Genomic DNA, 26,969 nt, shown 5'->3' with positions numbered 1-26,969 from the left:
AACCTTATTTTCTCATTTAATTATTCCTTTATCCAAAATTCAGGAAATGCATTGATATAGACAAGAGGAAAAAATAAGAGAAATATAAATGTCCATGTCACTACACTGTAGTCATTATCTGTTGCACGTGTCTGAAGATACATATCTTGTTTTTATAATATACCATATTGTCCTGAAAACCTCGATTAAAGAGTCACAACTTTATTACTGACACATTTCACATTCAGTGGCAAATACAAACAATCAGTCCAGTAAAATGTGATAAATATTTTTGACTGCATATGCATTCATCCATATTGTTAGATCTTAAAGAGGAAAATTATTCAGCATTATGTTGGTTGTATCAAGCATTGTTTTTGGTGATTTCAAATGAAATGTGGGACGCTCTGAGAACACACCTCAGAACACCTTTTTTTTCTTCCCCAGTAATGGCAAAATAATGTTTCCCCTAGTTTGACTGAATCATAAGCTGCAGAAAACAGAAAACATTTACAATTCCATTTGATAAAATACAATGCATTAACTTGTTGCATCCAGAGTACAGACTACTTGAATCTGAATAAACAATAAAAGATCTTCACTGAAACAAAAGCAGGTATTTACTCTTTCAGGAGCTGGAGAGAACTCTAGACAGGGAGCAGGAGGTTTGGCAACAGAAACTCAGTCAGAAGGAGCAGTAATGGCTGAAGATGAGCCAAATGTACAGTCAACTGGAAGACTATGAGAACCTGCTAGACGTCAAGTTAGCTCTGGACATGGAGATCAGTGCTTACAGGAAGAAGCTGGCGGTGGAGGAACAGAGGTTGCTGTCATCCCCCAGCCCCTCCCAGAGTACTGCAGTACCTCAAACAGATGAACATAGCAGCCTCAAGCTCAGAGGCAAGACATGGAAACATGTGGGAGCCTCAGGTGATCCTGAACAATCTGAAATGCTGTTTTGACAAATCATTTAAATCTCATTTGAATATGAATGGATGATAGTGAGTCTCCTGATGCACAAGATGTAATCAGATGGTGTGTCATGACTTTGTCCGGGGTTGGTCACAGTAGGGTACGTTGTCTAGTAGAAGGTCTTCTCTGGGGCGAAGCACTGCGAGAAAGAAAAAGACAAAATTTACACGTGGTTTTAAAAGTCATTAGAATGTGTCAAAGAGAAATTATGATTGCTGAGACATTGCTGTATGCACATGTCACTTTCTAGAATATTTAGCAGAAGACATGAGAGGAAAATGTTATCTTACAGAGCCTCTTTTCTCCGACGTGTTCCATTTGCATGACAGCGTTTCGAAGAACAATTTCCACGTCTGAACCCATTTTGATCATCTGTAAAAGGAGAAGGTGATGAGTGCTTCAGGATGTACTGGAGATACAAACACACAACTGGGCACAAACATATTAAATATCCTTATTCAAATGTAGCATTAGTCCAAAAGCAATTTCTTTGTATTTGTGTCATTTTGCTTTTATTTAGATAAGAACAAGGACATAACGTGCAGCAAAGGTCCAACTGGCTAGGAGTTCAGTTGCTGGGGGCATTGTAGCCTGTGTGGTGTGCACTGTACCATCTAACCACTTGGCTATCAGGTCACCTGACATTTTGCATGTTAACATGACTCTGCAATGTTGCTGTTGGTTGAAAAGTGGCTGAACTACAGTATTTGATCACACTGAAGAGGTTTTTCAAAGCTGACATAACAGATCTAAATGGGCATTTCTCTTTTACAGATTTTACACAAAATACACCAAAAGATTTGTTGTTGTTGTTGTTGTTGTTAAGCAAACTGTCTATCCAAATAGAGATAAAACAGAGATACAATATTTACAGTCTAATTGATTATGCTTGCATTAAATGGCATCAACAGTGCAGATGAGAAATGGACACTGTACCTTCTCAATATTTTCTTCTGACGTTTCATGTTTGTTTTTCTTGAACTCCTCGTTGATCTTTAATCTTGCAGCTAAGTGGAAGAAAAGTTGCATGTGATGACTGCAGAGCATGGATGGTAAACATCGTCCTTCAAAGCAAGATATAGTCCCAGATCTTAGCATCAAACCAGCCACATAACTCACCTGCCAGTGCTCTGTCATCATCTCTGAACACAGCCATCCTTGTTCTGTGTAGTGATTTAAACGTGCTTAGAACCTGCATGTACACAAACAGTCAGCGATCAGTAACTTCAGCACCTGAACTGAAGCAGCTGTTTACGATATTAGCAATATCTTCCAGTTTTCTCTTTCCACTTTATACAACAAGCAAACCCTCTAAACTAGGGGGAAATCGGGTAAAACAGCGTAAAAGAATCACTGTTTTAATAATATTAATAAGAAAAATCAGGATCAGATCAAATCCTCACCTTCAAACGAGTCCCCATCTTGACTTCTTGTGCTTCACTTCCGACGTAAGGAGACGTATCAAGCAGCGGTGACCAATCAGCGCAGACCTTGGAATGACGCGTTTCTCTGGCCAATGAGCGTCCAGCGCTGCTTCTCCAAACCCAAAAGCAGCGCTGACGGATCCACGGTTCGTCTGCGCCAACATGGCTGATGAAACGGAAAAAGCGCAGATAGCCAAGCCGGGCGGAGACACGATATTTGGCAAAATCGTGCGCAAAGAGATCCCTGCCAACTTTCTCTATGAAGACGACCTGGTAAGTATTCAATATTTACGCTCAGGAGCACATTTAGGCGCAAGAAGCCGCAGTACTCAGCGGTAACGGGGCAGGCGGCTCCCTGCGGCAGACGTTTAGCTAATGCTAGCTGGGAGCTAGCTTTGCAGAAACAGTTTCGTAAATGTTCAAACAAGTAAATTATGTGGAGGTTGTCTAGTAGAAGAAACCAGTTTATGCTGCAATGCAAACATGCAAACTGCAGAAATAATGCACGGAGACAGAAGAAGCAGTAAAACTACTTCCAATAGAGTTTGACAGGCTCTTGTGCACCGTTTAGTTTCTGTTCTGCATCTTTAAGTCGTAGCTTCTGTCACATTTGCTGCCACTTGGCGTGTAGACAGTTGGATTTCCACAGGGAGGATGGGACAAGGTCCGCATGGCCTGCAGCTAACACATCCTTTTAATATGCAACCTGCACAGATTGTGTTCATCTCTTGTGTGTTTTTGCACCAAGACAAATAAAAATATGAGCTTGTTGCAATCAGATGGCAAACTGGTAAACACACCCTGCAGTTAACATCTTCAGATGTCAAACAGGCTTTACTGCATTGCGTTCACACACTTAAAAAACTGCTACTGCAAGCCTAAATTTAGAAACTACTTTACGTTTCCAACTATTAACTGCAGCTATTGTCTTGATTAAATGAGTGAAATGTGCATTACACAGTGTGGCATCATACCTGGAATGCAACACAAAGATGCAGTTGGTCAGTGTGGTGTCAGTAATAGTCAACAGCAGCTTTTAATGAAGCAATTTCATACTGACCATGAGGGCTGCAACTAAAAATGATGTTCATGGTTGATTCATCTGCTGATAACTTTATCGCTGAGTTATTTGGTCTACAAAATGTCAGAAAATGGTGCAAAAATGTTGATAAACGTTTCCTAGATTTTAAGATAAAGTCCACAAATGTCTTGCTTGTTCACAACATAAACGATATTCAGGTTACTGAAATAAACAAGTAAAGAATTCTGAAAATAATCACATTTAAAAAGCAAGAATTAGAGAATTTAGCGTAGTTTTGTCTTAACAATTACTCAAAATAGTTGACAATAATCGAATAAGGGACTAGTTTAGTTATTTGTGTGTATTTATCCAGTTTTTAAAAGACACATCCAAGATTTTCAAGCTGACAAACTCATCAATTAATTGATTATTGCAGCTCTACTGACAACAGGCATCATGTGAAGTGTTTGCAGTCTTCAGGTCATCATGCTGTAGCCGTTATCTCTGTATATGTGAAGTAAATGAGGTGTACAACATCTCGAGCCAATAAATAACTTAAGTGGAAGTCACTGTCTGCATTTGTTTCGTAATACTATGACGATGCTTCTGCTCAGACTAATTCTTCTGCTTGGTTTGTTGTTTCTATTTCAGTGCGTAGCCTTCCCTGATATCTCTCCTCAAGCTCCCACTCACATCCTAGTCGTCCCAAAAAAGCCAATTGTTCAGCTGTCAAAAGCCGAGGACAGCGATGCCGCAGTAAGTGTGGTTGTGTTATTGATTTGTCGAGCAGCTTTCTGTCCGTCACCACCAGAGGGAACCATTTACAGCCACTTTATCTAAGTACTGTTTTAAAGCAGGAGTTTTGTGTGTGTTCAGCTTCTTATTAATCCTCACTGTGTCTCTGTAGTTGTTGGGCCACATGATGATAGTCGCAAAGAAGTGTGCTCAGGACGCCGGTCTGTCCAAAGGCTACAGGATCGTCGTCAATGACGGGCCGGATGGAGGCCAGTCGGTCTACCACATCCACATCCACATCCTGGGTGGACGCACCATGGGGTGGCCCCCCGGCTAACCTTCCCGCCCCCCCTTAGCACAGACCACCCTGCCATACATGTTCAATGCTGTCGTCTGAAATACAGTACTGTTAAATTTGGACTAAATGAGTTCATCCTGGGAAACAAGTTGAACAAAACCCTGGAGATCCATCAGTGGTAATAAAATGCACTTCACAACAACGGAGACTCTTGTTTGTCTTTATTCCTTAGACCGGGCCGGTGAATGCGTTTTCTCTTTTAAACAGAAAGGCAGCAGGTTGTCGTCAGGACTTGGATTTCAGGCTCTGCTGCTCTTTTCTTCTCGGTGCCTTTCGAAAGCATACAATTGAAAGACGGAACTGGCCCACTGGTCCTGCTGCGAGGAGGAATCGAATTTCTGTCGCTGAATCTGAATTCACGGGTCTGTCCGCCGTACGAGACTTGCTGCCGTTGGGATGTCTCGATCCTGCGCTGGTCTAGATATAATACAGGCACTTACTGTAAAACAACATTAGATCTGTCATCACTTAAAGCACAGACTTTAGTTGATGCTGTAGTTTGAATATGCTCACAAATGAAACCATAACCTCATTTGTGAAGTCAAGGGTCGGCACTTCTCTCTGCAAAAAGATTGTTGAGCATGCAAATGTTCAGCAAGAGTTCAAGCATCACAAAAGAGTAGCTGAGTCATTTGCATTTTCAGTTGAGACATGATCGATGGCCTCAAGAGTAGAAAGGTTCACTTCTATTCAGGGAGAATGACAGAAATTCAGCTCTGAATAGAGACGGAAGCCACAGAGCTCTTTGATTTAAAAAGCACTTTTTAAATCCAGTTTTGGAGGAATAACTCCTGGCTCCTCATCTACCTGTGTGTTTTAGTTTAAAAAAAAAAACTATCCTATGAAAATTACAACACGAGAATACAGTTTTGTGTTAAAGAAGAACCTCACGCTGGATATTTTCTTTGCAAATTCTGTAGATTCTTGTTGATGTATTTTGTTATACCGGTGTTTTTTTTTTAGTGCACAATCAAATGAAAATAGAGAGAAGTGAATGGCTCTGTTTTATTAACAGTAAGAACCAATGCAGATAGTTGAACAAATATAAAATGCATGAAACATCCACATAATATTAAAACAAAAAAAACAAAAATAAATAAAATGGTGGTTTTCTTTACAAAAATAACAAGGAAAAAAAATACAAAGAACACTGATCAGATGACACATGTAGAATTTAAAAAATAAACATGTACCTAGCATTCACAGTCCCCTAATTTCTTTTTCTTTTTTTTTTTCTTTTCTGATAAAACACGGGAGAAAAAATAAAATAAAAACACAATTAGAGGCTTTGTTTGTACAGACAGAATAGTTCCAGAGAAGTCAAGGCAGTCACTTGATATCAAGCTAAGTGATATCGCTCATTTGATGCAGCCTTTCACTGCTTCTTTACTACTTCTGTGTGAAAAAAAACACCACAATCCGATGTGCAAAATAAGAGAAATCTTGTTTTTTTTTTTTAGACAACTACACCTTTTTTTTTTCCTCTTTTAATCAATGCCCTGCTATCGTTAAAATGGGCACTTTGAGGCATTGAAAGACGTTGTACAGTACAGGATAGAGAGAAGGAAATGAAACATGTATTCTGGTACCTAAATTCACTATGGTAGGAGTATCTAAGTCCTAATACACTGCCTTTAAGTCATCTTACTCTAGAACACAGACTATACGCTGAAGAGAGATTCAGAAAAATGGTTATTCCCCGTTAAGTAACTACAAAAGCAGCAATGTCACTGAGAAGGAGGTTAATTTTACTGTCTGCAATTCCACAGTTTCCGTGTGCTCCTCTCGTCGTAGAAATAAAAACAACGCGTCTTCTCTATGTACACCGATATGAAGCCGCATTGCAAGCAAATTTTCATAAACCAGACGGAGGAGCTTATTTTTAAAAATCATTTCAGTTCGACTTATTTTGAACCACAAAAAGGCCTTCTAGTGAGTTGCCCTTTTCCTTTTTGACAGCACATGAATTCAAACCAATCCTAGCAGCTTTTTTCCCGCTCAGCATTTCTCACATTAGTTGGCAACAAATAAAATCCAAAAGCATTAAAAAGTACAATACCAGTATCTACAAATTCTGAAGTATTTAAACACTTTTGACACGTTGAAAAAAGAAGTCACCTGTGACTGGAAGAAAAAAAAAAAGCCAATTGGAAATCATAGGACACTTGAGTGGACGTACTGTAGCAAAAAGCTAAGGGCACTGATTCTCACCGGCTGGGCCAAAGAGCATCTATCAGAAATGATTTAAAAGAGCAATTCTTTAAAATTATGACACTTCTTGAATCTCTGATTTGTTGACAAAAAGATGGGGTGCTGACATTCAGAGAAACAGATGAACTGCAGAGGAACTGAGATGAACTGCAACATCAGCGTTTGTACAATTTCAAAATGGCTCTAACTGTTTGAAAATGACTATATCAAGAAACATGTTAAACTTTGGTAAGTGAATATTATCATTGGTTTCCCCAAAGGCTGTTACTGTCGAGTAAAAACCACCATTCGGTATTAGTAAGATGGACACCAACCTGCAGCTCTGTCCTGTACATGCTACTGCCGTGGCTAACGATGTGTTTCCAGCTACTGGGAGAGAAAAAGGAGGGAAGGAATGACCGAAAACGTGAAAGGTGAAGGAGGAACAGGTGAGGCTCAGAAGATGGGGAGGCACTACAAATCAGCTTGACATGGTTCGATGGACGGTTACAATTCTGAAATATATAAAACATCTGCACTTCCTGGAACAAAGCGTGTGGATTTATGACCGTGTGGTTTGTCTGGGTGGTTACTTAAGGCTGCTGAAATAGTCTTTACACTGAATTAGAGCTAATAAATTATTGCAGTGTGTTGTATTTCATTATAGTGTAAATAGAACATATTTTACAATGCATTCTGTTCGTCTGAAAGTACTGTTGAAAGTCTTCAAAGTTGAGGGGACAGGAGGGGGGAGGTTTGCGCTGCTACTATCGAGGATGTGTTTTAAGGCATGTCCTTAGTGTAGGATGGGTCCAGACACATGGAGAAGGCAAGAGGAGTGGAGGAGACGGTACAACCACAGAGATCTGTCCACTGAGAGAGCAGCCTGGCAGCCTTCAGCCCACCAGGACGTCAGCTAGCATGAACAGTTTAAAGTTGAAATGTTACTGTCAGTCTGTTTAAATCATTCATGGGTCAATTTCTGTTGGAGGATATGTCCATGATGCATCAGTTAGAGAGTCTATAGTTCAGTTGAAGCACTTCATTTCCGGCCTTTTGCTTAAATATGTTTATATTATACCCATAATCCTAGAGTGGTATAATCAGCAGAACGGCCGCTGTTCTGTCCAAAAAAAACCCCAAACTCGTTTCTACACTGTTGTGAACACTGATCACCGGCTACTTGCACTTCCATCCATGTTTATTCACATGAATTTAACTTCGGGGAAGCTTCCTGTTCACTTCTGTGCGATGGCCTCCTCTCCGCTCGGCCGCATGCGGTTGAAGGGCCGTCCTCCGACCCCCGGTAACCCCAAACCCACGCTGGTGTCTCGTGCGTTCTCCTCCGTGCTGGCAGAGGAAGTCTGGACCCTGGCGGGGGCTGCTGAGCCTCCAGGCCCAGGAAGGATCTCCGGCAGCGATTCTTTGGCTGGGGGCGCCGACCCAGGGCTGGTGGCGGAGGGGGAGGTTGTTTTGGCGACGTCGGGCTTGCTGGGGGTCGTAGGGCTGGTGAGGCCGAGGCTGGCCAAGGCGTCGAGGGTCCCGTCTGGGTCTACCATCACGTTGATCACTGAGAAAGGAAGAAGGTAACAAATCCACATGTGGAAGGCTTTGTGTAAAATCTGATGCATGTTTACTGCTATAAACATTGGCTTTATGAAGGCCACTTGTACCTAGTAATACTGAAGCACTGCTGAAGTTGATGTAAATCCCTAAAAATTTATCTTTGTGGATGAAAGTTCCACTTTTTAGAAGTATTTTCCATCAATATAACCTCTTCTGATCCTAAAATGGTTTAAATGTAACAGCATGTTTTGCTTTCTACCTACAAATCTGCTCAAACACTGTAAATCTACTATGTGCTACACAATGGTTAATTGCAATATTGGAATAATTTACCCATACATGTTCAAGCTCATTCTGAAGAAGAAGAAGAATACAGAAAGCCCCATGCCAAAAGCTCGCAGAACTGGTTCCTTAGGTTTGTTGTGTATGAAACCCTGGAAGTCTGAATCTATGTTTCTAAGACTTTTAAGTTTTAAGGAAAAACTGCTTTGTTGTCAGCTGCTCATTTCACTCATGATGTCTTCTAGCATATAAAATACACCATATAGAGATGTTGACAAGATTTTTTTTTAAAACAGATTGTCACCAGATGGGAGTAGATAAAATGAATTTCACTGTTTGTCAATATTTTCTTAGAGAGAAATACTTTAGATTTGAAGCCCAATCAGTCACACCTCAGCATCCCACATATCAATGAAAGTCACATATTGTGGATTAAAGAGATTTATATATAAAAAAATCGCTGAGCTGCACTCTGAGTTTTTGCCTATTTTTGTTGCTTTCCCTCAACTATTGATTCACTCCTCAACTATCAAATGCAAGAAGACAAATAAATCGATGCTGCATCAAAACACCAACGACTGTTTACCTTGAAGCTGCTTCTCGACTCTCTTCAGTTCGAGCAGGATTGAGGAGATTTCCTGCAGAGAGGAAGGAAAATAACAAAACTATTAGCTCCCAATGATACTTAAATATTCTTTTAATCAAATATTATTAGTGCAGACGGGTTCTGTACCTTGTTGGAGGTTTTGAGGAGCGGTATGTCACTCTCTGATCTCAGTTTATTCTCAATTTCATCCCAGTTTCTGTCTTTGTCCTTAAACAAAATCCTGGAGAAGAGCAGCACACAGAGGACACATTTGTATTCAAGATTGATTTGTCTGCACAAAGCAACACAATTACACTGTTACACACTGCTGGAACATTACAGTATTACAAAGTACAATCACCTGATTTTCCCTGCTGTCTTGTCCACAGAGTGTCGGATCTTGGTGGACAGCTGAGAAACTGAATTGAGCAGCAGACTGTCCAACACCGCCTGAACACACACACACAGGAAAACAAATCAGTTAAGACAAATGTCAACTTTTGTGTTCATGTCCATTTGATGTCATGCGCTCTGGGTTTGCCTCTTACGTCTTCTCGGTTCCAGGTGCGTCTCCTCAGAGCTCGGGGCTCCAGAGTGTCGGGAGCACGAGGGCGGAGCTCCACCGGCTTGCCGTTGATCTCTGGCGCCTTATTGGTGGAAATCACAGGTGGGATCTTCCTGAAGTTGAGGCTCTCGTCAAACACCCGATCCACCAACTGGACGGAGACGGGGAGGAATGTGAAAGGATTGTAATAATTTAAGAAAAGAGAAGACAGAAGTAAAATTCTAAACTTTCTTGCCAGTGTTATTTCAGCTTTAGTTACCAGAGTTTAGTAAAGATGTGAGAATTTGTAAGAAATGAAAGAATTAATAGCTCTGTCAAAGAATGGCAGATTTGAATCCTGTAGTAGTAAAATCAGTAAATACTCTGATGGCAAAAATCAGAATGGGCAAATAAAAGGAATAAAAGTGCGGCAGATGAGAGTGTAGTAAATGAATACCTCTCACAGCAGATGAAAGCTACGAAGCAGCAGAGAGGCAACCATTTTTATTGAAGCAACCCAGGAGGAATGGCAAAGGTGCGATGGAAGCGCAGTAAGGCAATAATAGAAGAAGAAAATCGGGCACCTTTTTCATGCTCTCCTGTATGTCCAGCTGCGAGGGGCGTGCAGGGCCTACCTCTTCCCGGGTGTCGATGGCCGATCCCGGGGTGGTGGCTGCGGTGCTGACGGTGGTGCTGGGTGCGGTGCCGGACGAGCTGACCGAGTCGATCTCACCGGCTACGTCGTGGATTTCACGGGCCAAGATGGCCAAGTCCTTAGCCAAGTCCTGGCTGATCCTGCGCACACAGGGGAATAACCTGTTAACCATCAGACAGGGTGCTTTAGGACTCAGGACAGACATCTACATGAACACATGCATATACATCAAAATGAGCTATTATTAAAGAGCATCACATTGAAACATTACACAGATTAATCCTCTGAATCCAAAAACCAATCAGCAAGTTTGTAAGGCATGTTCTCTTTTAAAAAAGAACTTCATAATTACAGAGTTAATTATAGCCAGAAACTGCAAAAACAAAGATTCTACAGATTTTCAACTTGAACTAAGGATGTGTCACTTTTGGTTTTGTCTGGGAAACTAATGATATCTTGCCGTAAAATCATAATATTTAATCAAAATCACTTTATTTTATATGTCCCATTCAATAATTTAACCAGATTCTGTAAGAAACTAAAGAATTTCCACTCCTGAGCACAAACAAGAAGCCAAGATTGGCTCAGTTGCAGTGAAAATGAGCCCACAGGGAAAAAAACAAACACCCACAAACTGCTTTGGGTTCAGGAGGTTAATGAAAGAATAAATTCTAATATTATTTAACAGATGTTGTTCAGATCTGTGCAGATCAATACCTGGCTATCTCCTCGCTGTGAGCTGTCCAGTCCCTGATGTACTCCTCTTGCTCTTTCATGCGGTGTTTCATAACCACGCCACCCGGACCCGTCACCCCACCGGGGCTTGGGCTCGTGGTGGCACCGAGTCTTGAGTTGCGGTGTGGGACGAGGTGGTGAGGACGCATGTGAGAGCGTCCTCCGTGCTTCGGAGAATTGCGGTTGGAGCCGAACTCTTCCTCTGAGGTGGAGCCATACTCTGGCGGCAGACGTCTCCACCTGCTGCTGCTGGACACTGCGGTGGTAACGGAAGGAAAACACGATCTTTTAGTCAATATTACTGAACTTTATCCTATTACAACAGATTTTATTCATGAAATTAATATATGAGCTTGGGAACATGAGAGGCTTTGTTACTGAGGCAGCCCTGAACTGATCCTGTTTTGATCTTACAAAATCAGAATGCTGCAAACAGATAAACAGAAATCTGTATTTACAGGCAACAGATCAGAGATGACACGAGGTTCTTTCTGTTTGCATATAAGGTTATTAGTATGGACTTCAGGTTTTAGTTGCTGATTATGGGTAGCTGCAGGAATGTTGGGTGATAGTAAAACCACACAAAAAAACAACAGAAACAGCAGCAAAAAGAAACTCTTCTTCTTTGTTAAGCTCTCCATCGAGGCAGCCAACATTAGCATCCAGCAAGGTACACAAATCTTGACAGAGTCATTACACTGTATGTTATGCTGCTTAAAATGGTCACACAGCAGCTGCATTAGTGTAGCTGCACCATGATGAGACAACACCTTGCTCTGTAAGGCGCTTCAGGGTAAAATGGGACAGGGGGGGAAGCGTCTAGAGATAAAATCTCCACAAGGTGGAGCACTACTTCAAAAGCATTTGCTCATGTTTTGATAGTAGTGAAATGAGAGCAGAGCATTTGGGCCGTCATCACAGCGCTACTTAATGGATTTAAGGGAGGAGACACAGAGTTAATAACGCAAAATATGCTAGAGCTGGGTCCTCATAGCTCAGCTTTACCCATTGACATTTCTTAATGCAATGGACTAACATGAGAAACTACAATTTAAATCTACATCTTACAAAATATTCCAAACAAAACTGGAATTTCATTGCAAAATTTGAGAAGCTATAAAGTGTCCTTAACAAAAGAAAGATTCAAAATTTGTTTGTTTTCTATTAACCTGTGCTGGATATCTAATTTTCTCCTGTGTTGCTAACCTGATTAACCTGTTTCTCATTTTATGAGTTTGGTTTAGCTTCTATTGCTGTGACCCAGGTCTGACACATATTCACACACTGCACACACGCAGTCTGATTAGACTCTATGGTTCTGGTACAGTACCCATCAGCTCTTCCTCTGCATCACCCTCTGCAGGCTCAGGCCGAGAGCTCTCTGGACGATGAAAACCAATGCACAAGTTCATCACAACACAGTGGAAAAGTTTACAGACAAATGTTTACACACTGATACATGATGAGATATGCAATGGTGGAGAAGTTTCAGGTCAAAATGAAATAAAGTTAAAAACCTCAACTAACAATTTTCCTTTTCCTTTTCTTTGTTTCCTAGAAATCTGAATGAACTGGAGATCAGACATGCAGTTGAGGCACTCACCTGTGGGCGAGCAGTATCCGGATGTAGTGGTCTTTGTCTTGACCTCATTCAGTTTGGACACGCTGTTGGCTCTCATCCTGGGCGTCAGCCTGTTCTCTGTGGGTGTTGACGAGCGCAAACCAAGACGCAGGGCGGTCTCAGCGGACAGGCGGGATGAAGAGGTGGAGCTCCGAGTCACAGTACACTCTGAGTCACTGCGTGCTGAGATGGAGCCAATGCGGTTCCTTCGTGGCTGAGCCAGCAGGTCCAGCCGTGACATTCCCTTCCGACCACTTGGCGGCTTCGAGGTGGAGCTGGTTGTGGACACTTCAGAAGCCACAGAAACCCTGTCTGCATCAGCTAGATCCGTATCAGATGTGTCCCCGAGTCGGGCACGGCGGAGAAGGGAGGCTCTTGTGGGCCGTGGCTGAGGCAGTGCGGCCTGCTTGTTCAGGGATGAGGCTGTGGCTGCCTGGAGAGTGCGGCTGGTTTTGGAGGAACCGCTGTTGGAAGTCTTACCAGACCTGCTATCGAGTTTGGACTGGAGGACGTCATCTAAACCACGCCCGTGTCCCAGAGGTCCAGAGTAGGTCTCCTGGTCTGAGGAGAGGATGTCAGAGATGGGGAAGGAGGATGTCTGGTCATCATCAGTGAGATCCAAAGAAGGCTGGCGAGCTCTGGAGGAGCCGGAGGACGGCTGAACAGAGCGACGTGCTTCAGTCCGACTCGTTGCTTCAGTTGTTCTGCTTTTAGTCTTCCTCTCCAAACGTTCTCGAGCGCTGGCGTTTGTGACGCTGGTCTTAGAGGCTGTGCTCATATTGCTCTTCTCCCGGTGCATGCTGCTGAGAGAACGCCGTTTTTGGACGCCACCAGCTGCTTTCTTCTCTGCTTCTCCAGCAGCATGACTAGCTGTGCTGGCTGTGTCCACATCTGACTCAGGAGAGATGGAGTCAGTCCGAGGGGGGAAGCCAGAACTTGAACCCTGAGTGGTGATGCCAGTTTTACTACCTTTCTGGTCTAGTTTGTTTTCATCTCTTAGTTTGGCCTCTAGGAATGCCATAACAGCTTCAGTGTCCTTCAGCAGTGTAGCAGTATCCATGCTACCCACAGAGTCACTGCGTTCGCGCCCACTGCCACCTCTGTTGATGCGTGGGATGAGCTCTGCAGGGACATTCGCGCTTGGTTTCTCAATAGTGAAGCTGCCCTGGCGGACTAGAGGCTTCCCAGACTTCTCTCCTCCTTCTCCTGCGACTCCTCCTTTTCTCTCCTCTGACCTTTTCCTCCTCTCAGAGCTGCTAGCCGTCCGGAGAGGAGCCTTGGACGGGGAGGATGTGGAGCTTTGTTTCCGTTTACTGGTCATCTCAGCGCCCTCCATGGGAGTTGGGGACTCCCCGTCTCCCTTGTTCTCTTTCTCCTGGGGTTCAGTGTCCTGTTTCTCCCCTATCTCAGACCTCAGAGCTTTAGTCGTGGATTTAGCCCGGGGGTCATCCACAGGAAGCTGGGGGAGGGTCCTGCGTTTACGGTCGGTCAGACTGGAGGAGGATTCACCTCTGCTGAGGGATGCACCAGACTCGAAGGCATCAGCACCTACAGAACATAGGACAAACTAAATTAACATGTGACCAAATACATTGTTTGTTTTTTTACATACATTAAAAGGACATTGTAAATTGTATTGTACATTCGTCAACATTGTAGGGCTTTTAAAAGGAGAAATGTATTTAAAATACTCAAGTCTTATTGTTCTCTGAGATTCAAGTAACTATGTACCTCTCTCTTTGACCAGGAAGGCGGCTGTCTCTGCTCCCGAACCCTCTGGATCTGTCCTGGTGTGATTGGCAGCTAGACTGGCCCACTGAGACACCCAGCTCGAGTCACCAGGAAGAGCCTGAGATGACACAAGAGTGGAGGGCAACAGCAGAGAAGGAAACAAGGTTGAGAAAACGGTAAGAAAGTGCAGTTCAGGGCAGCACAAAATATAAATATACAGAGCACGAATTTCCTTATCCAAAAGCCACTCAAGTATTTATATTCCATGATCACAGACATTATGTTGGTTTGTGAGGGTAAAAAGGATGATATGATGAAAATCCCCTGTATTTGTATCATACATGACAACAAAAATAAAGCTGTTCCACACCATCATGTCCTCAAGAAAACGTTTCAAGAAAAGCTGAACATTTTCTTATTGTTTAAACTAGAAACAGACATATATCTGAATCTCAAAAATACAGATAGAACAGACAGAAAGGCTGTCAGTGTTCATACACCCTGCTCATCTCTCTTGTGAAATTGCCTGGAGGGCCGAGCGTGTCTCTCCTCATCTTAGCATGATCTAGGTCATTCTCTGGGAGGACTTGCCTACTCCCATGAACAGGCAAAGGGAGTGAAGTGGTCGAGCCGCGGGAGTGACGGTGACTCACATTATGAAACTCAGCCATGAATCTACTTCTGGTTTACTACACTGGGCTGAGAAGTCTAATGAAACACTGGGGTTTATTTTTTACAATGGGATTTTCTGAATCAAAATGAAATTAGTGAAGAATACACCACCTTGAGCAACATCGATACATCACATATATGCTCGTGTTTATGTGAACATATGAGCAAATGAGAGGCAAAGAAAGACACAAATACAGGGCGGGATGACCAGAAAAAGAAGAGACGGGAACAAAACAAGGTGCAACAATTGGCAGACAAAAAAGCTGGTACACTGCAATTTTCTACCTCTTTCCCGGTTTCTCCTGGCTCCTTTCCTTTTCCTTCTCCTTTCAGGTCTGACAGAATAGAGGAGTCCGTGTTCTGCTGCACACCGAACACCTACAAGTATGTAAAAAAAAAAAAACAGGAGTGAACAAACCCTGATACTGTGGCAAAAGATAGACATTTTACTCAAGTATAATTCATGCAAATCTTGTGCAATTAAGTACATTTTGTGTGTATTGATCACCTACTTAGTCTTTGTTCTGTATGCAATATAAACATGAGTACCACTGCACTCTATATTGAAAACGAAACACTCTTATGATATAATGCATAAAGGTATATTATTCTGCAGTTCTCTTGAAGAACAAAAGTGAAGTGAACAGACACAAGAGGATGCTGTTGAATTAAAGCATTGATCTGCACTAGTTAGTTGAGTACCATGGCAACAACCAGAAACCACACACACACACTCACACACACACATATACACAGACACACTACTTACAAAAGGAAGAGAGAGCGAGAGCTGACAGACTGTGAGCAGTGTGCCAATTAGGGTGTCAGCTAATTACAGGAATTAGCATAACAACACTTCCACTTTTGAATGTAATGCACTCAGACTAACACTGACTCGAAATACATCCCGCTAATTATATCACTGCTCCTTCAAACACAACACCTGCATACAACACTTAAAGAGACTCTATAACATGTCATTTAGCAAAGTTTAAATTATGTCTGTTTGATTTGGAGTAACTCAATGGCAACGACTTCACTTCCTAAAAATATGTTTAAATGCTGCCAATGCTAACTTCTGAATCTGGTAGGTGTCAATTAAAAAGCCCCATAAACTCTCCTGAAAGGACTTTGAGTACTTACTTGAGATAATGGTCAAAAGAATTATTGGCTTTTCTATTATTTTTAGCCTGAGCCTATAATTCTGCCCTGAATCTAAAACTGAACTCTCTTTCTAAGTGTATTGCTCCCTACCCCCTCCCATCAGATGTGTTTTCGGTGACCATGAAAGAGCACAACGCCACAAGACAGGAGCTGCGGCAGAAAATTGATGGTGGTTTTTCAGCATCCCTGGAGTATTGTTTAATAAAACAGGACAGTGCTTGATGGAGTAAGTCTCTCCAGGCTATTACAGAAGCATTAGGTTTACCAAAGGGACGGAGCAGATGAGTGGTGGTCAAGCACGGCAACGGAGAGATGATAGCTTTGTTTCAGCGGCAACAACACCAAGCGGTCTCAAAAGACTCGCTAACCCTAAAACTGCCGACGAAGCAGGTAATAAAGAGACTATTAACCTTGCTCTGGTCTGTTTGTGTTCGGACCGATTTGTCTCTTTAGAGTTACTGCAGCGTAACTTTAAATGATGCTCCTGTCATTCTACCAGCTGGTTTTCTGCTCACAGTTTGGCAAAGAAAGCACTAGGAGACACTTTTGTTGCTTTCACATGACTGCTGGGGTGACTGGAGTTAACAGAGCAACCCCCAATTAAACTTGTAAATTACTCAAATGTATTTTTGTAACGCCTTCACAGCACTGCTCTGGACCCAAGATTCCAAATGATTTGATTTATGTTGGTTATTAAGTTACAAAATAGAAAAAGAAAAATTCTCTGTGTTTGTGGTTTTTAGGATGATAACCGACTATATCTGTGCCTAATTATCAGGAACTGTTAAATAAAAGCAGTAAAGTGTTTTGGGCTTTTTACATCCACTGGGAATTTTAAAGATTCAAAGACAATGCTTTACTATGCAGAGCAGAGTTTAGAAAGGTCAGCAAACTGCTGTTTTAATCACAAATTGTGATGCTTCTGGCATGAATTCACAATTAAGTGTCCTCTGAATCACAAAATGAAAAACGATCTCTCGCTGTTTCTCAGTTGTTTATATTTCTAAACAGCAAAGACTAATGTATAAGAAAATCTTTTAGTAGGTTCCCAAATGCATCTCATATCACTGAAATGAAAAACTGTAGTCAAGTATTGTGAAAGCTGAGGTAAAAAGACAGAAACGTTCCCACATGATGCATATATGTCTATCTTCTCACCTTGTCTATCATGCGCCGGGCCTCCTCTTCCTCTGGGTTTCTGTTCTCCAGTTCAATAGTGTAGGTCCCCTTGTCACTGTGGTCGTCCTCTCCCTCTCCTCCAGCTGTACCCCCTCCTCTGCCCAGGACCGAGGTGTCCTCACTGGGGCTGGTGGGGCTACCCGTCGCCAGACCAGTACTGGCTGAGCTCCGACCTATACTCGGGTCCTCTGACCTCTGCTTGAGGAGCACGCGGGCAGCTGTAGGGGCACCTGCAGTCACTGTAGCTGGTATTGGAGCTGGGACTTTACCTGGTAAGTACACACAGTGCAGAAATACAGCTGTTATAAGAACACAGACACACACACACCATGCTTTCAGAGGATTGTGCTACAGAAGTCACTGCATTTTTCTTGAGAATGGTGCCTTTGAGGAATTCTTTTACTTAAATAACTTAACTCAGCATATCCTATTATTTTCAAAGGGCATAATTCCAAACTGAACATTTACTTTCGGAAATGCACACAAAGCTGCTCATAGAAAGAGTAGACATTAAATCACGGTTTTATTACCTGAGTCTGAGGCCGTGGAGGCAGAGGTGGAAATGCTAAACACTTTGGGGTGAGAGGGAGGCTGAGGGCACAGTCCCTCCCCGCCAGCTACTCCCCCCAGCAGGGGTGCAGTTTGGGAAAACGAATACGATCTGCGCTTGCGAGGGTTTTCTTCGTCGTAGAACTCGATCATGAAGGCCGTCCGGGTGCCAGTTGTTTTGCTCCCGCTCACCGTTACGTTGCCCCCTCCTGCTCCTCCCGCTCCGCCTCCCACGTGGCTGTGCGCTGCTTTCAGGCGTTCCTCGAGGGCATGGCGACGGTTGGCGAAACGCAAACCCAGCCCGTTCTCTGAGTCACTCTGGGTGCCGTCCTCATGTTTGCTGCCTATTGGGACACAAAAAAGGAAACACGACAGGGTCACGACTGTGCTCAAATTTAAACAATAACAATATAATATACTCCACATCACACTGCATAAATACATCTGACACTTAGAATTTATAATCAAATGTTTGCCCACCTGGAACAGGATTCACTAAGTCAAACAATTTAGGTATTTAAATTGACTAATATTTGGATTTGTAACCTACAGTTACTAATGACCTGCAGAATGGTAGATTAGCTTGCTAAAGCCATGTCAGAACATATGTACACAACTGTTTCATAGCAACAGACAACAACTGATGCATATCTATGGAGATGCAATTCAGCAGCACTGTGCAGTAAAACAATGTGAAGAAGTCTATTAAGCAACCACATACATGAAGAAAACAAACATAGCCCTCAGCACAGAACCACATCCACCTGAAAGCACATTCATTATGGAAAACCGCGATTGATTTGCTAACCAATATAACCTGAAATCAACCAGGAACTTTCAGCTAAGCAGACCCTAACTTCACAATGCTGGCTTTACCTACCACATGACAGCAGTTCCTACATTCTGATCAGTCTGGGTTGAATCAGCATGTCCTCTCAGTATTGTACGATGGCAGACAGTGTGCCACGCTAATCCAGACATGCCACCCACACGACTACTGACCCTGCCTACTTCAGTGGCAGCGAGAGAGGCGAGGGGGAGGGTAGGAGGAAAACATGTGAGGGAGAAGCAGGGCTGGATGTGAGAGTGTGTGTGTGTGTGTGTGTGTGTGTGTGTGTGTGGAGGAGAGGGGGGGAGGTTTTAGGGATGGAGAAGAAGGGGAGGTGAAAGGAGAAAAGGGAAAGAAAAGGGAGGCTGAACAAGAGAAGGAGGTTGGGGGATGTGGGGGGGAAAGAGGAGGGAGGATGGGAAAGGGAAGAAACTGGATTAAATGGGAGGAAAGAGAAGAAACAGAGACTGGAGAGGGCTCAGGATATAGTATACTGCAATTAGAGTTGACAGTCACTCACACAGCCAAGCAGTTAACTAGCTAACTGTCAGCCTTTGACAGTTGGTGGAAGAGACCATTAGAAAATATTTCCACTTCACAATCATTTGTGTAAACCAGAGCACTGGGGTATATTTTTTCTGATACTTTCTCACTGGTCTACATTATAGCACTGCTCTACAATCTACATTCCACATCTGTCAACTGCTTAACATCCTAGATAGCAGGAGTTAACTTATCAATAATGTCTGTATGTCGTAATGTTCCTGTTAGCCAAGTGTTGGTGTTTCACTAAAGCCACAGTGCTTGAGCAATACTAGTGGACAGTCGTCCATGAGAAAGGAGGACAAAGTGCTTCCATGGCTGAGTAGGACTGTCACAACTATTTCACAACTGCCTCATAGCAACTATTTGAGCTGACTGCGATCATTTTCGTGAAATCATTGCAAATAGTTTCCATTCATCTGAATAAAAACAGCAGGATGACACTCACAGAAATGCCATATTTCAATCACTATTCCTGCACTGTTTTCCACTGGTTGCACCCTCCTCTGCAGCTATAGTGTAACAGCACCTTTTATCTTGATGTGCTTATCTTAATATTTGACCAACTGCATTTCTTTAAGCATCTGCTGACACTAACACCATGGATTTAGTTGCAAAGCCGAACACCACAGCACTGCTGAGGGGTCATTTTGGATTCAAGCCAACACGGTAACACTTGCTCCTTATTTTCCTCCTTCTTTGTCTTGGAACACTTATTGATTTGCAACACTTGTTTTTTTTTTTTTAAATCTTTAAATCCCCTCATTAAAAATTCTCTACTTGTCAGCGTTTATTGTAACGTACCAAATCACCAATAAAACTTCTCACTTTCCAATAAAACTAATTTGGATTGTGATGATAAGGGAGGGCCTAATAACTTTGAGGAAGCAATTTGTTAGATTTGCAAGAGACAAAAAACAGAACAAAAAATGACAATAAATAGTTTTTTGTATGTGACAATCATTTGTTAACAAAAACTTCATACTTGCTGGAGGCCTATGACTGAGTGGAGAACAGTAGTTTGGCTGGGGAACTATCCACATACCGTGACCCAGGATAAGTCTGATGCTCTGCTAAAATTTTACTTTTGTCTTTCTAGATTTATCTTTACTATAATCTGCACTGATAGTCAAGCTATGAGCATTACAGTAGAAATAGGGAAAATGATGACAGGAACTGTCAAGGTGTGACACTAGCCCAATTCAGACAAAGAGAGCATATCAGTCTATCACAATATCAATATCACACACTGAGTCTGCGTATTTAAAGGAGCTCTACACTCATGAGGATCAGTTTACTTGGTAGTGCCACTCAGCCTGTAAAATCAGTTGTATAATGTCTTCCGTGGCTGTGTTAAGCAATTCTCACACACGCTCCTGCAGCCTTCAGCTTTATTAAGTCTGAGAAAATAACCCTGATTTCACAGTTTAAAAGTATTTATAACAGAAAGACTGTCTAACATAAGGGGGTCCCAGATTAATATATCACAGCCTATGCTACTGTCTCAGAAGTCTTCTACATTTATTGGAGTAAAATATTAAATTGCTGAAGTACCCCTTTAAGTACTGTCTCTACGTTGGGGTATCACATTGGCTCCATTGCCTCGGGCATACTTCTGAGTCTGCGGCTCATTTGTCACATTCCACCATCCACCTCCTCCAACTTTCCTGTCTTTCATCACTGTTCAACATTTAATAAAGCATACATTTCATTAAAAAAGAAAGAAAAGAAAGCATAAAGGGAATGAAAGAAGAAAGCAGCGGCACATTACAGTAGCTTGAGCAGATCAGCAGATAAGCAGACAGAGAGAGGCAGGTCTTTCATGCTGTGAGACCCAGACAAAGAAGCCCTTGGCAGGGCCAGAGGAGAACAGAGGTGTCTGTGAGAGTCCAGTGCTCCGTCCCGCTCGCCCCACCATGACTCACAGTGGAGCTGGCCTCTGCCTCTGCCGCTGGCTACGCACACGTGCACACATACACAACTGAGCACCCGGCACAAGGATGCACTTACTTTACATGCGTGCACATTTGCACAGAAAGACCAGCAAACATGCAACCACAAACCTACAAAGAACTGTATTGTGAGCTTACAATACAGCAAAAGACACACAACAGAATTCCCACCCATGTATATCTGCAAAGCTTTTACTACGACTGCAAATTAATGCCAATTTTGAAGAACTCATCAAAGTCACTACATTATCCTTGCCATCTAAACAGCACTTCAGATCACACATTGTCAGGCTGACACTGATAAGAATCACATCTTGCAAAAAAACGCAAGACTGTTCAGATGTTGCAGCGATGCTCACATGGCAGCTCATATTCAAAATAAATGACAGCATAAAGATGTATCATGTGCACGACTCCTTACAGCAAGAAGAGACAGACTCACCTTGATGCTTGCAAATCAAAAGCTTTAGCTCAGTCGCCTCCTCTCAATTTGCTCGTTCAACCTCTGCCGCTCTCTCTGCCGAGCACCTCTATGACACACCCTTAGCACATTTCACTTGCCTCCGCTCACACATGCTGCACTGCTTGTCTGCAGATCAGTGCCGAGCATGTTTCCAGCGCGCACATGCAGCAGACACAGACACGGCGAATTTCAGCCACACAAACCAGCAAGTGAGCAGCACATGCTTCACACACGCCCTGAACCAGCACTGAAAAGCTATTCTCACACATGCTCCTGCAGCCTTCAAACACACAGACAGATGTTCACGGCTAGTTTCGGCTCTTTGTAAATGCACGTCGGAATTCTCTCTCTCCTTGCCATCATTTGCATTTCTGTTACTATAACAACTATCTACCAAAAACTGCTTCCTTCGCCACCTCCCTCTCTGCTTTTACTGCAGTCCAGACAACAAGCCTCTCTCACTCTCTCTCCTCATTGCCTCCCTTTGTCCTGTCACCTTTTCTGCTATTGCTGCAAACACTGCTGTCAGCGCTACAGTGAAGTTTTGCCAGCTTCCATACCCTCTCATCCATCTCCTCAACGTACCTGTTTTCACACATCATGCGTCCACAGCCAGCTTTAAAAGACAGCTTGCCTTCCAGCTGTCCAGCTACCCCTCTGTGTCCTCTCCCGCCTTACTCCACCCTTTCTTTGACCCCTTTTATTCCCTTAAGTTATTCTTGGTTTCCTTTAACTCATGTCACAAGCACAGCCTTGCTCTTCAGTCCGTCTCTAGTTTGAAAGACCGCAGTGTCCAGCACTCCAGACGTCAGCCAGTCAATCAGTCACGTAATCATCCATTAGGTGAGCCATTCTGTCAACCAGTTGACATGCATGTTGTACTAACTCCATCTAATGAATTAGCTGCCCTGCCTTCCCCTTCTACCTCACAGATTTCCATTTTCATCAGCTCCTGTCTTCTGGTCCCCGCCCCAACATGTCAACAACATCATAAATTGGCCTCCATTTAATTGACTCACGACCAGCATGTAGTGTACAGGAGTCCTGCATAGCATCAAAACTAAACTCTCTTTACCGGCATCACAAGGCCGTACATAGCCTTGCTTTGTCAGATCCATTCCCACAAAACCCCCCTGGCAGCACAAGCCTACTTAGCAGTTGGCTGCTTGCAGGTAATCAGAACAAAGACATGCAGAGAAGCATGAAATTTACAGTCATAGCATTCCCGAACATTACCCTAAGGATACATAGCAACTAGCGCAGAGAGGTAAACAGGGAAAAATTTACTGTAGATGTCTACATTGGCAATACAACAGAAGAAATCAAACCAAAAGCCACTTGTAAAGCCCTTGTAGGCAAGCTAACTGCCATGATGTATAAGGTATGGTGTCGTCACTGGGAAATATTTCTGTAAATGGTGAAGAAGTGAAATTCAAGGGGGGTCGTACTATGCTGATATGCTAAGCCTTGTCATTGGCTGTCAGAACAGTAGCAGAATAGACAGGGGTTTAAATATTTCTTTCTTCCAGTTGCTAATATCCCTCCGTGGTTCCCACAGCCAGCAACCTCTGGTCCAAGCAAAGAATCAGCCCAGCGCTCACAGAAAATAAAGAGAGAAATGAAAAACTGAGATAGTAGCTGCTCAATAGAATTGCCAAGCATACTTTTGAAATGTTGCAAAAACAATAATCATAAAAAAAGCAAGTTCGGCTTGTTTCTGTTTTGCAGTCAATAAACGAGGCTGTGTAGTGTCGTCACAAAGTGGTGGTGTACTCTATGTTACACATGGCTCTAATAATCAGACCACCAAGAAGCCAAAAGAAAAAACTTTGGCTATCTATGAGAGACATACAGAAACAGGCTTCAGCAATTGTTTTCAAATTGGCACGTTATAACTATTCTTCCATGTCAGCTTTTCTCAGCCATGTTTCATGCTGTCTGCAGGCGACCACAGCAAAAGAAGTGGAAACAGCTGATCAGTCATGTGAGTTAAACATTCGCTGTCAGAATTTGTTAAGAAACAGTGTTTCCATCTCCTACAATGCATGTTAACTCCTTTTAAAAAAACTCAAAAACCACTTCAAGTGAGCATCCAAATGTTTCTGTTTTTTTAAATTCTGCTGTTTTCAATTAGTTTTTCTAATGCGATAATGGCAGAAGTGCACAAAATTTGTTGTACAAGCGCAGCCAGTTTGTAATGTATTATAATATAAGAGCTGGTAGTAGAACTATTACTCTAGTCTAATAACTATATCTCAAAAAATCCAAACTATCTCGAAATAGAATATTATAGCAGAAGGATAAAAAGCATCCTTTAAGGAGAAAATAATCAAGAAAAAAGGAACCATTCCGGTAAAACAAACAACACAGACATAGAAATGTAAAGAGAAAACAGCGTCCACCTTTCAGTCTTTTGAGATGGACCGGGACGTCGCTCTTGATGCTCTTGCTGTCGTCCTCTGTCGACTCGCTGCGCACCAGAGTCGGGTCATTTTGGGCCAGCCAATCAGCCACCTTGCTCTCAGACGCCATCATGGCGGCTTGCAACGTGCTCAAGTCCCTCCCTCCCGTGCCGCCGCTTCCTGCCCCGCTCTTCTTGGAGCGAGATCTGTGGTGGTCGGGTGTGAACTTTGACACATGGTCTTTAATGGTGACTTTCCCTGGAGAAGTGTTGTCAAACTCTATGGTGAAGGAGGCGTGACCTTGAGCTGTGGAGCAGACATTGCAGTTTTATCACTGTCAGTCAGTACTAAATATAGGGTTGCTAGCTAAGGAAAAAATGTATGTGTACATGCAATTGCTTGCTATAATCAATTTACAAAAATATATACTACATGAATATTTATGCAAATATAACCAATCAGCTGATGACTTCTGTTGGAGAATCAACCTCTGTTTGCACAAGACAAATAGTGGCCTTGTTTCTTGTTGCCATAAAAGACTTTTCACAAAGGCCAATTTGATGGCACTCAAAAGTTGCAAAGTAAATACAGTCCACTAGCAATGTCACAAATTGATGCTGTAATGATTTACTACCCCCGCTTATATTATGAACTGCAAAGAGCTGAAATAACTGGACCCCATAACTTTCCATTCCCAATAAATATACAAATGGAACACATGTACGTTCATTTACAACAAATTAAAATACATATACTTGACTTCACCTGTAGCGATGTGACTGTGAGCGGCTGAACCCTCTGTGTCCTTGGTTGGAATCTCGTGGATGCCGTTATTGGCCATGTGACCCTCCTTGGTAGGAATCTCAAAGTAACTAGAATCCTGGCCAGCGGATGCATGAAGGCCGTCTTCTTTCGCTTTCTCCCCTCGACGTGCCTCTTTGCTCTCTGAGTTTGGAAAATGTGAAAAGACATTGCCACGGTTAATTATGTAAATTTTGATGATTGCAAGCTCAAAGAAACCTTGAAGTGTTTTAAGTTGAAGTAGGTCACACAAAATAATTTCTGTATGAAGAGTATAACTAAACAAAAGTAGAAATTCCACTAAAAAGTAAATATGAGGTGTAGAGTAGGCCTGCAAAAATTAATTGATTAGTTGTTAAGTATAAAACTACTTGCCATCTCTTTCTGATAATCGTCTAATAGCTTTGAGTAATTTTTAAGAAAAAAAATCTAATTTGTCTTTAAATATTTCCTGTTTTTATTTTTATTTTTACTGATTTTTTATTCCTCTATGACAATAAAGTCAAACAACTTTGGCTCATGGACAAATCAGGACAGCTGAGGCTGACACTTTGGGCTTTGGAAAATACTAATCGACATGTTTTGCCGTTTTCTGACAGTTTATAGATCAACAACTAAATGATTACTCAAGAACATAATCAAGATGTTAATCAACAATGAAAATAATCACCAGTTGCAGTCTTCTAAGTAGTCTTAAGAATGATTTGTTCAGTTCATCTTTACTGATATAGAACAGGAGTCGATGCAGTTACAGTCTGTCACAGCTTCTGTCTACATCTTGAGGTAGTAAAGACATTTATTAGTTTAATAACATAAAATCCCAATTCTGCAGCATCACAAATAAATACTGGGACTCACTGTCAAAAATAATGAAAGTGAAAGCAATAAAAGTGAAAGGTCACGCCAGACCCCATATGAACCAATTCAATTTGCGTGTATGCTTTGAGGATGTACATATACATTCTGTCTGTTTTTCCATCCACTCTCTGTCACTCATGACAAAAAGTGCTGGTGCAGCCCTTTAAAACCTGGTTTGGGGCATTGGCAATATGGAGCACTTATTTTCTCCTCTGTTCAAATTAACAAACAGAGCCTCTGTGGGATCTAAATATGATAAATGATACTTTCAGGAATTAGAGGGGCCATCTGCTTCATGTTCGGGAGCAAATGTAGTAACATATGGCAATCGAGCAAAAGAAACAAGAAACAGAAACTGTCTTTGCAGAATGTAATCACAAGTTTAAAAAAAAAAATACAACTTTAGGGATTTTTTTTCACAAGTAATACATTTATAAAATAACACTGTGCCGCCTCAGGATTTAGGAGACAAAGCAGGATCTTCCCAAAAACAAAATCTCTGAATTAAAAGCTTAATTTTCCACTACACTTCACCGCCTTCATCTGCCTCTTTAAAATGATCAGTGGTTGCCAGCATAAGCTGTTCTGCAATTTGGGGAGGATTTACAACATGGATTTAAACACAGAGCAAATATGAGGTACTTGACATCGAAATCTTTCAATGATCCTTAAGATCCAATGACCTGACTGAGAAAGTAATACCCCACAAACAAGACAAAATAGAGGTTATAGCTTTGATAAAACAGTGTTACTACAATGCTCAAATTTCTGTCCGTTCTCTATGTGAACTCAGGGAGCTTTTAAAGTTCTAAAATTGACTAAAAAGAAAGAAAAACTAAAGTATGACCATTAGATCCTTCTCTGAAATTACGATAAACTGAGTAAACTTCCTCTATCTCACAGAAGAGTCACCATTAGTCACATGGTTGATCTGGGAACAACCATCAGTAGTTATTTCTGCAAAGCAGAGTTTCATGAATTAGATTAGTGGCATTTAGTTCAAACTAGAGCTGAATGTGCTGCAGGATTTTTATGTTGGCATATCATAAACTTGCAAAACCAACATTTTTCTATTAGACTCCACTACATGCAAAGTTGAAAACTGACATTATGATGAAACACCATCTGCTACAAGGTGTGATTTAAAACAACCGAACA

At 42.2% G+C, this 26,969-nt stretch overlaps 3 protein-coding genes across 7 annotated transcripts in view; 1 reads left to right on the top strand and 2 right to left on the bottom strand.

The window, feature by feature from the left end:
- On the bottom strand, positions 1 to 25,493 carry lyrm7 (LYR motif containing 7). Of its 2 annotated transcripts, XM_008293344.1 has the most exons (7): positions 25,489 to 25,493; positions 21,845 to 21,853; positions 2,355 to 2,386; positions 2,071 to 2,143; positions 1,888 to 1,958; positions 1,242 to 1,323; positions 1 to 1,090 (listed from the first exon to the last, which is right to left on the bottom strand). In XM_008293344.1, the coding sequence occupies exons 3-7, from the start codon at positions 2,370 to 2,372 to the stop codon at positions 1,020 to 1,022; spliced, it is 315 nt and encodes a 104-aa protein (XP_008291566.1). In that variant the 5' UTR covers positions 2,373 to 2,386; positions 21,845 to 21,853; positions 25,489 to 25,493; the 3' UTR covers positions 1 to 1,019. The 2 variants fall into 2 exon arrangements, with proteins under 2 accessions (XP_008291566.1, XP_008291567.1); XM_008293345.1 differs by lacking the exons at positions 21,845 to 21,853; positions 25,489 to 25,493 and having other exon boundaries at positions 2,071 to 2,114; positions 2,355 to 2,372.
- On the top strand, positions 2,497 to 4,635 carry hint1 (histidine triad nucleotide binding protein 1). Its single transcript, XM_008293346.1, has 3 exons — positions 2,497 to 2,648; positions 4,048 to 4,152; positions 4,304 to 4,635. The coding sequence occupies exons 1-3, from the start codon at positions 2,538 to 2,540 to the stop codon at positions 4,466 to 4,468; spliced, it is 381 nt and encodes a 126-aa protein (XP_008291568.1). The 5' UTR covers positions 2,497 to 2,537; the 3' UTR covers positions 4,469 to 4,635.
- Positions 5,936 to 26,969, bottom strand: part of cep170aa (centrosomal protein 170Aa) — a 43,410-nt gene continuing 22,376 nt past the window's right edge. Inside the window, exons 9-23 of one of the 4 annotated variants that reach the window (XM_008293347.1) lie at positions 24,918 to 25,097; positions 24,153 to 24,458; positions 17,945 to 18,307; positions 17,394 to 17,683; positions 15,357 to 15,449; positions 14,400 to 14,517; positions 12,651 to 14,216; positions 12,378 to 12,428; positions 11,030 to 11,303; positions 10,242 to 10,452; positions 9,662 to 9,829; positions 9,475 to 9,563; positions 9,261 to 9,354; positions 9,114 to 9,165; positions 5,936 to 8,249 (exon numbers count right to left, since the gene is read on the bottom strand). In XM_008293347.1, coding sequence (XP_008291569.1) covers positions 7,918 to 8,249; positions 9,114 to 9,165; positions 9,261 to 9,354; positions 9,475 to 9,563; positions 9,662 to 9,829; positions 10,242 to 10,452; positions 11,030 to 11,303; positions 12,378 to 12,428; positions 12,651 to 14,216; positions 14,400 to 14,517; positions 15,357 to 15,449; positions 17,394 to 17,683; positions 17,945 to 18,307; positions 24,153 to 24,458; positions 24,918 to 25,097 — 4,187 coding nt within the window. In that variant the 3' untranslated portion in view covers positions 5,936 to 7,917. Of the gene's footprint in view, positions 8,250 to 9,113; positions 9,166 to 9,260; positions 9,355 to 9,474; positions 9,564 to 9,661; positions 9,830 to 10,241; positions 10,474 to 11,029; positions 11,304 to 12,377; positions 12,429 to 12,650; positions 14,217 to 14,399; positions 14,518 to 15,356; positions 15,450 to 17,393; positions 17,684 to 17,944; positions 18,308 to 24,152; positions 24,459 to 24,917; positions 25,098 to 26,969 lie in introns of all 4 variants that reach the window. The other 3 variants (XM_008293348.1, XM_008293349.1, XM_008293350.1) reach the window with 3 other exon arrangements.

This window comes from Stegastes partitus, unplaced genomic scaffold (genome assembly GCF_000690725.1).
Source record: "Stegastes partitus isolate 25-593 unplaced genomic scaffold, Stegastes_partitus-1.0.2 Scaffold876, whole genome shotgun sequence".
Taxonomy (NCBI): Eukaryota; Metazoa; Chordata; class Actinopteri; family Pomacentridae; genus Stegastes; species Stegastes partitus.
This window is presented reverse-complemented; position numbering and strand designations above follow the sequence as displayed.